An 11,436-nucleotide genomic window follows, 5' to 3' on the forward strand; every position below is an offset into this window, starting at 1 on the left:
AGTTAATTTGCTCCCAGGTGTGTCCCATTGGTGTCTGTGTATTTATAGTGAGTCCCGTTCTGAGTTTCTTTGTCCGGAATTGTTTATGTCCTCTCCTTATGCTACATGTGATTCCCTGAAGAGAATATTAAAGCCCTTTGTTTTGTACTCCTGGTCTCCTCGCTCCTCACAGTAGCGACCCGTGACAGTGGAAGTTTACAGATTAAGGGGCGGTAATATTATAATGAGATCCCTTTGCCACGTCAGAAAATAATGTGTTTTTTTTACTTTAAACCGCATAAACACATTTCATTACACCAAATACACAAAATAATGTTCTTTTTAGCAGCATCATATGACCCCTTTAAAACCTGGAAAAGATTTTCATGATATGTCACCTTTAAACCTGCTCGGGAACAGGCTTATTTAATGTAAACAGGATTAGATTGCATCTTTTTAAGTGGAACTGAATTTAAAATCTATCCCAGCCACTGCTACTCTATTACAAGGGCACCCTACTAATTCGGGGACAATCATTTAAAATAATAATAATTTTAAAATAATATTAATGTTGTGTAATCTATAATACTATAGACACAGCCAGTTTTACTCATTGAAAGATTTATTCGTAATAAAATAATAACTTTATAATTGTATTAGAGTCTTACACGCATGCTGTACATTTAATCTGAGTCGTGCATTCATTTGAGTGATGACAGCTATTATGGGAGTGGCTTGATGGAGCGCAGGAGATGCAGATAACTTGATCTTGACCCTTAAGAAACTTTAATTAATGCTGTCGCATAACAAATCTGCTGCAAAGATAAAATTACATGAATTACTAATTACAACACTGAACTAAAAATGTGAAGCCTGTACAAATACTAGTAATCGTGAATATAAATAATTGGGAATCATGTAAAAAATATAAAATAAATAAAATAAAAACATTTCATTTATCTATTATAACATTTATGTAGTTTTGTTCACTTGGCTGTTTCCTTATAAAGGTCCAGAAATTTGTCAAGTTTTTCGTCAGGTGTCTTTTTTTAATTATATGATGTAATTACGTTGCTGTCCAATCGCTGCATTGCTGATCGTGGTCTCGAGTATCGATACATCTGCCCTTTACAGTAGAACACGAGAACGTGCAGTAATCTTAGACAACTTAATCCAGATATTTTAATCAAATCCACAAATTCGTTAGAAGAACCAAATTAGCCAGAGATCAATTATCACGATTAGAAGATCTGGCATCTTTAAAATCATCTCAGATGTATTAAGCGAGGTACGAAGAAAAGGCCCCAGGCAACAAGAGTATTTAATCCAAACTTAGGGAAGCAATAAACACAACACACTTAGCATAAACAGAGACCGGACGAATTAACTTGGCAAACATAGGACTATAAATACTAAACCAAACGAGGACTAATGGGCTAATTAATAGACAGCAGGTGAACCGAGTAAGACAGACAGTGGAAAACTAGGTCAAAGCAAGACAGGAGAACAGAAACAAGGAAAAACACAAACTAGAAGTCCATAACCATAACAAGTACAGTGTAGAATTGTCTTTTAGTACATTGTTAAAATCTTTTTTTTTTCATACCTTGTATGAAGATATCAAAGTTATGTATCCTGATCTTTATGTGTTGACAAGTTTGAGTGAAAAACAAACATGTGAAATAAATTAATATTTCTTTTCAACAAGAACACATAAAATTTATTTAAAGGTGACATCATGAAAATCTGACTTTTCCAGGTTTTAAGTGCTATAATTAGGTCCCCGTGGATTTATTCATTTATTTACTGTATAATGCTGCTGCCACATGCTCTAATACAGCGTGTTTCTGCTCCCACTTAAAATAGGCATTTTCAAAATGATATAATAAAAGATCTTTGGGGTATTTTGAGCTGAAACTTCACAGACACATTCTGGGGACACCTGAGACGTATATTACATATTGTAAAAAGGGGCATAATATGTCTCCTTTAAAGTGGCAATAAAGACAGTTATGTTTAAAACATATTTCAAATAAATGCTGTTCTTTTGAACTTTCTATTGATCAAAGAACTCTGTAAAAATGTATCATGATTTCTATAAAAACATGAAGCAACATGGTCGTTTTTAATAATAGTAATTGATAATAGTAAGAAATGTTTCTTGAGCAGCAAATCAACATGATTTCTGACGGATCATGTGACACTAAAGGCTGGAGTAATGGCCACTGAAAATGAAAAAAGTCCCATCACAGAAAAAAATTGTTATATATCAAATTTTAAAATACATTATAACAGTTGTTATTTTTACTGTATTTTTTAATCAAATAAATGCAGCCTTCTTTAAAAAAAAAAAAAACATTAAAATAATCTGCCACACTTTAGTAAGGACCAATTCTTACTATTAACTATATTAATACCTACGAGTTCCCTTTCATGGGAACTTCGAACTGCGTCCTCTAGGGGTCCTCAATACAAAAACATTTATTTCAATGGAAATAAGAAAAACAAGAAAAACATTTATTTGCCAATAGGTTAAGATTATTTTGATTCTCAAATAAATGTATCAGTAACACGTTAGAATAGGGAACATATATTCACTATAAACTAAAAGTTTCCCCTAAACAAGCTCTTAATTTGCTGCTTATTAATAAAGAAATAAATAATAAAGAAAAAGAAAATATGTGCTTTATAAGTATTAATAAACAGCCAATATGTCAGTAAGATGCATGCTAATAAGCAACTAGTTAATTGTGTGAATTTTTCCCTAAACTTAAAGCTGGAGACCGTAACGTTTTTTGGTTAAAAATAATCCAAAATCAATATTTGAGCAAGCACATAACCAACCAGTGTTCAAAACTATCACCTTACTTTAGCCCGATTCACAGCGGTTATCTTATAATAATGTTTTCTAATTTGAGTGGTACGGGTAGGTGTTCGCGGGAAATTCGAGCATGCTGCTGCGTCATTACGTCACGTCTGTAAACATAAAGAAGTTGTCCCGGTGTTGTGCCAAATTCTGCACCCCTGCCAGATTATGCACCCCCTCGTTGAAGTCGCTACCTGATTGCCTAATCCCAACCCCACCCCTAATCCTAACCCCTCCCCCACACCTACTCCTAAATGTACCAATACTAGGGGATGCATAATCTGGCAGGGTGCAAATTTCGGTACTACACCGGCTACTAGGCTATCGCATGTGAGGATCCTGCAGGTGGTGGATCGTTTATAGCCTTTTCTCACAGCAGCTAGAATAATTAAATATATCATTTTGATGGCGGATTGTAATCCAGAAAGGATTATGTGTTTATGAAACACGTGTGAATGAAATGAAATTATATTCCAGTTTTAAATGTGCTTCTGATTACAGATAGCCTGGGATTAAACAAGATTTGTATTTTGGGTCATATATTCAAAGACATAGGCTAGAATCTGTGATTCTGAAGTACAGTGAATATCCACACTGGTGCGGTGACTGACTGCCACTGCCACACACACATACTCCTCAAAACATCAGATTCATCAGCGCTGGAGCCATGCTGGCTCACAACCCATGCAAGGAAGATAATTCCGCAAACTGCTGCAATTGCAGGTTTTCAAACAGAGATGGCGACAAAGAGGCAAAACTTACGGACTGCAGCTTTAAGTGTTACCAAAAATCTTACCGACCTCCAATTTTTGAACAGTAGTGTGAATAGAAAAAAAATCAGTTCAAAAAGTGAAAAATTTTCTTGTCTTGTTAATACATTATGGTACGAAGTTACAGAGATACTATACTATGGCTATAGAGAAGCCAAACTTCCCCAGTGCAGCTTTAATTAGATATCCACAAGCAAAACTGTAAAGTAATCTGTACTTACTGCAGTTTATGGCTAGGATTGATACACTGTGACACTAATAATGTTTAACCTCCGTCCCTGTCTCTGCAGGTTAAAGGGTACTGCTTTCCAGGTGAGCATCCATGTGGCACAGACGAGGGCTGTTACTCTGAGCTGCAGCGCTGTGATGGCTACTGGCACTGCCCTGGGGGGCGAGATGAGGAGGACTGCCCGCTGTGTCAGCCGGGAGAGTATCCCTGCGAGGGTGGCAGTGGGGCGTGTTACTCAGCCTCCGAGAGGTGTAACAACCAGAAGAAGTGCCCCGACGGCTCAGATGAGAAAAACTGCTTTGACTGCCAGCCTGGAAACTTCCACTGTGGAACCAACCTGTGCATCTTTGAGACGTGGCGCTGCGATGGGCAGGAGGACTGTCTCGACGGCAGTGATGAAAGAGACTGTCTTGCATCCGTGCCCAGGAAGGTGATCACAGCGGCTCTGATTGGCAGCTTGGTCTGTGGACTGCTTCTGGTCATTGCACTGGGTTGTGCCTTTAAACTCTACTCGCTCAGGACAAGAGAGTACAGGTGAGGTGATTTCCATCTTCTTTATGCCTGAATTTAAACTCGAAGCAAAATGTGTCAGGAAATGTATAGTGATTCATGAAATCTTTTTGTTTTTAGCCAAAGGTATATGGTTTTTCATGACATTCTGCTAAATGTATTTGTACTGTTATCCAAATCATTTTACCTCCATAGTAAAACCATTGCTGAAAATCTAGAAAAGCACAAGTTTATATCCCAACGAGATCAAGAAAGAAAACATGAAGAGAAAGAGGATTTACTCTCTCTTGTTTCACTTTAAACATAATTGGATCTGCAGTAACGGCCCATATGCTGCTCTGGGAGGTGAAGCACTGTTTTTCTCCAGTTAACCTTGTAAAGACACAGCAGCACCCAAAATACCTGCACTTCATCAAACTGTCAAAGTACCGCTGGTTAAGTAACAGCTCTTGGAGATTCTTAAGAGATATCCTGCCTGAATGTGTTCAGTGTTCAGTAGCTTCCCTTTTTAAAAAGCTGTTGTTTTTTCTTACATTTTTAAACGGCATCAATCAGCATCTTTATAAAACAGCTCTTTTTGTGTTCCTCTTTCTTGTAGAGCTTTCGAAACCCAGATGACTCGACTAGACGCGGAGTTTGTTCAGAGGGAGGCTCCACCCTCTTATGGTCAACTGATAGCTCAAGGTCTCATACCTCCAGTTGATGACTTCCCAGTGTACAACCCAACCCAGGTATGTGAATATGAAATTGAATTTATATTGAGGTAGCAAATACAATTGCAATTCAAATGTGAAATTAAGGAAGGGAAATTAAAGGGATACTCCACCCCAAAATGTAAATTTTGTCATTAATCACTTACCCCCATGTCGTTCCAAACCCGTAAAAGCTTCGTTCGTCTTCGGAAGACAATTTAAGATATTTTGGATGAAAACCGGGATGCTTGTGCCTGTCCGATTGATATGTGCTGAACGCAAGCAGCGTACGCTCTTCTGTGTCAGCCGCGCCACAGGGATGCGCTGTTTTCGTTCAAATCAAAGCGTAAATACACGTAGAAAACATATCCTTGTGTCGCCGCTGACACAGAAGAGCGTACGCTGCTTGCGATCAGCGGATATTCTCCAAAATGCCGCTACGGTGATGCGGAGAGACACAGAGGAGACGAATTGTTGAATAAAGTCGCTTCATAAAATTCAGATTGAACCACTGATGGCAGATGGACTATTGTGACGATGTCTTTCATACTTTTCTGGACCTTGACAGTGTAATTTACTTGGCAGTCAATGTGACAGTCACAAGCCTCCCGGTTTTCATCCAGAATATCTTAAATTGTCTTCCGAAGACGAACGAAGCTTTTACGGGTTTGGAACGACATGGGGGTAAAGTGATTAATGACAACATTTTCATTTTGGGGTGGAATATCCCTTTAAACTGCGGTCACATTAGTGAAAATTCAACAAAATTGAGGGCAAAAACAGATCTGTTTTCCATTGTTAATAGTGTAGTAATGCACGTAGCACTGCTCACACAGAAGTCACTTTAAAAAAAAACAACAACTTTCTATTGGTCGATGCAGTGAATTTATGTGAACAACTTGAAAACAAGCAAAATCTGTATGGGCAACTTTTTCGCCCTGACGAGAAAATTCCCAATTCCTATTGAAATGACAGGATTTTGTATGTGACTGGACCACTTTTTTCATAAAGTCTGTTTTTTTTCTATCTCTCCCAGGCATCTGTTCTGCAGAATCTCCGCTCAGCTATGCGGAGGCAGATTCGTCGTCACTCTTCTCGTCGTTCCTCGTCACGGCGGCGACTTGGTCGTCTGTGGAATCGCCTGTTCCATCGTGGCTCTCGGTTACGGGGTCAGATACCTCTCCTCATGCCTCCAGGCCACACGCACACAAACACACACCCCGATCTGAGCCTCCACAACTACAACACAACGGACGATGGCATCGAGGAGTCACGTGAGAGTGCGGGACAGACTCCGCCATCCTGTTCGACGGTGGCGCTGGGACTGGCCCTGCAGGCTCACACTGAGGCCCTCTGCCTTCCTGACAGAGAGTCTCCATCCTCTCCTCTCTCCCTACCCTCCCCCAACTCACCCTGCTCCACCTCTGACACCCTGGAGGACGAAGATGACAGAAGTTTAGAGGGGATCAGAATGAGATCCAAACAGGGCATTTCCCCGAAACATAAAGATGATGACAGTCCTCCTGGACCCCCCGATAGCCCCAAACGCAGCACAAGCCGGTCGAGATCCTCCAGACGGCTGGTGCAGGAACTGGCTGCAGAGCTCAGGGGAGTCTCATTCTTAAGGTACACCTCTATGGGCATCTCGCCACTTTCCTCCCCTGAGTCACCGACGTCCTCCAGCGGTCAGTCTGAGGAGCAGAGAAGCTTTCCTGCATTCAGAAAACCACATATGGACACACACACAGACTCGCTCACAGATGCTCATGGACACGCCAGGAAACCTTCAGTAACAGAAGAGGTTCCTGGTGACAGTGTCAGGCTTTGCAGACTCACAACTAGCGAGGAAGAGGATGAGGAGATTTTGTTAGTGCACTGAATAGCCTTTATCACCATCCCTGTTCTGATTTTGTGCCAACACAGTGAGCCTTAAAAGGTTCAACCAACGGCCTTCCATCCAGAGTCATAAAGTACAGTACGTTTACATGCCCAGTTATAATCAAGTTTTTTGCGTTGTTAAGCTACAATCTTTATCTAAGAATGCATAATGAAATGTGTACATAGATATTTGAAGGATTAAATACACAAGGCCAAGGCCAATTGCAGTCTGATTAAAGAGATAGTTCACCCAAAAATGAAATTCTGTCATTAATTACTCACCCTCATGTCGTTCCAAACCCATAAGACATTTGTCATCTTCAGAACACAAATTAAGATATTTTTGATGAAATCCGAGAGCTTTCTTACCCTGCATAGACAGCAATGCAACTACCACATTCAAGGCCCAGAAAGGTAGTAAGGACATCTTTAAAATAGTCCATGTGACATCAGTGGTTCAACCGTAATGTTATAAAGCTACGAGAACACTTTTTGTGCACAAAGAAAACAAAAATAACTTTATTCAACTATTTCTTCTCTTCTGTTTCAGAAATTGATGTGCGTTCACGACAGTACCACAACGGTGGGTGGGTGAACTATCCCTTTAACATGTATTCATGCTGGACGAAATCAAGCTACAATTACATCCAAGTCTGTTAGTGCGACTTTGCAGAAACCAGACTGATTCTATTTCAGTCAGCATTTATATGCATTTTAAAAAGACAAATTATTGCTTTAGTCAGACTGAAATCGATCCTTGTGTACGTAAACATATGCTACCGTTCAAAAGATTGGGTTCAGTAAGATTTTTTTTTTTAAGAAATTAATGTAAATCAAAAGTGACAGTAATGGATTCTACATTGTTACAAAATGTCCACTTCAAATAAATGCTGTTCTTCTGAACTTTCTTTTTACCAAAGTATCAAAAGCAAAAGTTGCCCGTTTCCACAAAAGCATTAAGCAGCACAACTGTTTTCAGCATTGATAATAAGAAATAAGCACCCAATCAGCATATTAAAATGATTTCTGAAGGATCATGTGACACTGAAGACTGGAGTAATGGCTGCTGAACATTCAGCTTTGCATCACAGGGAATTAAAATTCAACAGTTATGTTAAACTCTAATAATATTTCATAATCTTGCTGTTTTTTTTATGTATTTTCATAAAAGAAAAAGGCAGCCTTGGTAAGCATAAGAATCTTACCGACTCCTAAACCTTTGAACGGTAGTAGTGTACTTCCAAAGTTTAGAGTCTTGTACTTGCAGAATGTTTGGCATTTATTCCTTCATAGTACAAGATGGAGGATTCAACCTCAGCTTAGACACTGCAGTGTCATGCTTAATTAGATCATCTCACAGTTCAGCTCCAGATTGTTCACTTGCTAGAAATCACCAAAAACCTTATGAATGTGACCATAGCACTATAACAGTATTTGATTACCAAGGACTGAGCATAAATACTTTCCCACATGGAATAGCATTATAACACAGAACTTAATTTGCCTGCATCTCTGTTTTTAATCAGTAACATTCTGTCATGACCTTCAGAAGCTCTGAAAAGACTTCAGATATCTCCTCTCACCTCCCCAACGCCTTATAAGAGATTCACCGTGTCGCCCGCAGCGGGAAATGTTCCTGTGCTCATTTCATTTCTATCAGAACCAGCCAGTTGTCTCAGAATTATACTTTATACATTCAGAACTGAATGTTTGAATGTTGGTTGTGCTCTACATTAATGGATTTTGACCTCTTATATTATACATTTACTACCGTTCAAAAGGTTGAGGTCAGTAAGATATTTCTTCGAAGTCTTTTATGCTCACCAAGGCTGAATTTATTTTGTTCAAAAATACAGTGAAAACAGTAATATTGTGAAATATTATTAGAATTTAAAACGGCTGTTTTCTACTTTAACATATTTTCAAAAGTAATTTACTTCTGTGATGTCAAAGCTGATTTTTCAGTGTCACATGATCCTTCAGAAATCATTCATATATTTGCTGCTCAATAATCGTTTCTTATTATCAGTTGTGCTGCTTAATATTTTCTGTGATTTAATGCATTCTTGCTAAATAAAAGAATTGATTTCTTTAAAAAAATTTACTGACCCCAAACCTTTGAATGGTAGCGTACAGTTGTATACCCTCAGACTACTGGAGCTGTTTGCTGATTTAGTGATGATCTATATGAGCTTTTTGTATTTAAGGTTTGTTTTGTTAGTCTGGCTACCAGACTGTAATATCATGGCAGGTCCACCACTGACATTAATTAATGTTAAGAAGATTTTTCCCCATGCAAAAGACAGCGAGTCTTTCTTGAAGGGAAGCAGAACTCAGGGATTGTATAATGGTTCATGAAAGAGAAGCCGTTAACTTGGATTTCCTTGTTAACAGCTGTAGTCTATAGGTGTACTGAGAAGTACTGCTGCCTCAGTTGAGTTCTGAAGCCATCAGGACATCACAGAGTCGTGGGGAAATGACTCGGTAATCACATTTGTGCTTGAGCTCACACACTTTGGTGTCTTTGTTTTTCATATCAGCTGTTATAATTTCATTCATGCATTTGGTACTTGAGAGACTTATTTGCCAGTAAAATGATGTTGCTTCCATATCCATGAATGTATGTATGTTCTGTTAATAAATGTAGTACATCCTCAGTGCAAGTCACACTTGCTGCTTTTGCACACTTGGTCCTGGTCCAAGCTTGGAAATAAGAACCAATCAAACTAAAAAGCTGGTCCCATCTCTGAAGGGTCAGTCTGTTCCTTCCTTTCATTCTGTCTGCTAGCTAACTGCCTGTTATTTCACACATTTCCATTCTCCATGTTCTGACTGGAGGATCTCTTGTCTGATCCCATAGGTTTAAGAATGTGCCATTTCAGAGATTGACAGATTGTATAGAATCGCAGATGTTTTAATACATTGTGAAGCCTTTAGATTCAGTGCCATTAGAGAGGTCATGCACTTTCTGTTTTGTCATTTGTTGGGTTCAGTTGAAATGGCTGAAGATTAAAGCACTGCTAAGAGACTTTACTTGCGGCATCCATCATTACTTATTTGACATTTTTTATGTTCTGTGAAATCATGTGTCCTTTATGTTCTGTGAAATTCAAGTAAAATCCAATAGAAGAGATCAATCAACACATGCCACAATAAAGTCTTTTAGGGTTATTCAGCCAGCAGCTTGAAATCCTAGACCAGTGGTTCTTAACCTTTTTGACTCAAAGGCCACCCATTGTCAACACAATATTTGACCACAATAATTCACCATGATTAATTTTGTGTTTACAAAAGTTTTGAAGAACTGTATGTTCTTGAATAAAACAATAGTTATTGAGGAAGGAAAATTAATATTTTGATTTTTGTTTTTTTAGCATTTTAATTAAGTTACTTTAACATAATTAATTTAAATAATTGTAAGTCATCCCGTGCCCCTCTTGGAAGTTTACTGAGGCCCCCAGGTTGAGAACCACTGTCCTAGACTGACTTCTCATTTTCTCTCTCTTTAATTTTCATTGCAGTCAGTGGTAGCCTTGAACATATTTTGTAAATATGTTTAACATGTTTTTTTTTCACCTTACAATCTGGTTGTGTATGGCTAGTAATGGTCAAGGTTGCTACATGTTTGAAAAGGTTTTGAAGCATTTCATTAAATGCACATTTCTTCATTATATTCAGACTAACTTATTGTTATCTGGATGAAGTGTAGTCATTCATAAGCTTAATCTTCCCTAATGTATGCAATATAATGGCTACTTTTCTGAAATGAGGCAGACTCAATGACATGTGGCTGACAAATGCAGCCTTATGTCTTTACTCAAACACAACACACAATTACTTGCGACCTTTTCCAGAATTAAATTTAATGTGCTAATATTGTTATTGATAAACACCTTTTAAAATTTTTTTTTTTTTACAAAACACAAGTATATCAGCATACATATCTATTAGGGGTGTAACGGTTCACAAAATTCACGGTTCGGTTCGATACAACACGGTGGTGTCACGGTTCGGTACAGGGGTAATTGGTTACGTCGCAATGTTGGAAATATTTCTGTTTTAAACCATGAAGGCCAGTCAATTTATATCACACAAGCAACGTGCAAACTTTGTTCAAGAGTTATGCCGGTGAACGTCTTAATCTCAGTCAATTCGCTATACAGTAAGTGAAAGTAAAAACGGAATGACGGAGTAATGACGGAGCTTTCGGCATCTGACGCCGCATATTCTCTCAGACACGACGAGACCAATTGGTTAATTACAAGATTAATCTACTTCAACATGTAGGCCTAGTGATAACGGTATATAACTAGCCTAACTGTTTTTATTCCCTTAACATTCCTCTTGTGGCCCGTACATAGTGAAAAAAAGACAAGAAACGTATTTTGTGTTGTTGTTTTTGAAAGTTGGTGCTTGAAATAGGCTAAAGCTTTTTATTCATGGATTTTTATTGATGACTGCTGAGTTAATATTTTAATTATAGGCCTATAAATTTTAATTATAGAAATTCAT

The 11,436-nt window shown here is 38.3% G+C and overlaps 1 protein-coding gene across 1 annotated transcript in view; it reads left to right on the forward strand.

Moving 5' to 3' along the window:
* The window catches only part of lrp3 (low density lipoprotein receptor-related protein 3), an 18,029-nt gene extending 10,831 nt beyond the window's left edge, over positions 1 to 7,198 (forward strand). The window contains exons 7-9 of the mRNA XM_016530740.1: positions 3,906 to 4,378; positions 4,953 to 5,085; positions 6,083 to 7,198. Coding sequence (XP_016386226.1) covers positions 3,906 to 4,378; positions 4,953 to 5,085; positions 6,083 to 6,925 — 1,449 coding nt within the window. The 3' untranslated portion in view covers positions 6,926 to 7,198. The remainder of the gene's footprint in view (positions 1 to 3,905; positions 4,379 to 4,952; positions 5,086 to 6,082) is intronic.
* The last annotated feature ends 4,238 nt before the right edge of the window (positions 7,199 to 11,436 follow it).

The sequence above is a fragment of the Sinocyclocheilus rhinocerous genome, unplaced genomic scaffold, assembly GCF_001515625.1.
Source record: "Sinocyclocheilus rhinocerous isolate Xijiao unplaced genomic scaffold, SAMN03320098_v1.1 scaffold1115, whole genome shotgun sequence".
Taxonomy (NCBI): Eukaryota; Metazoa; Chordata; class Actinopteri; order Cypriniformes; family Cyprinidae; genus Sinocyclocheilus; species Sinocyclocheilus rhinocerous.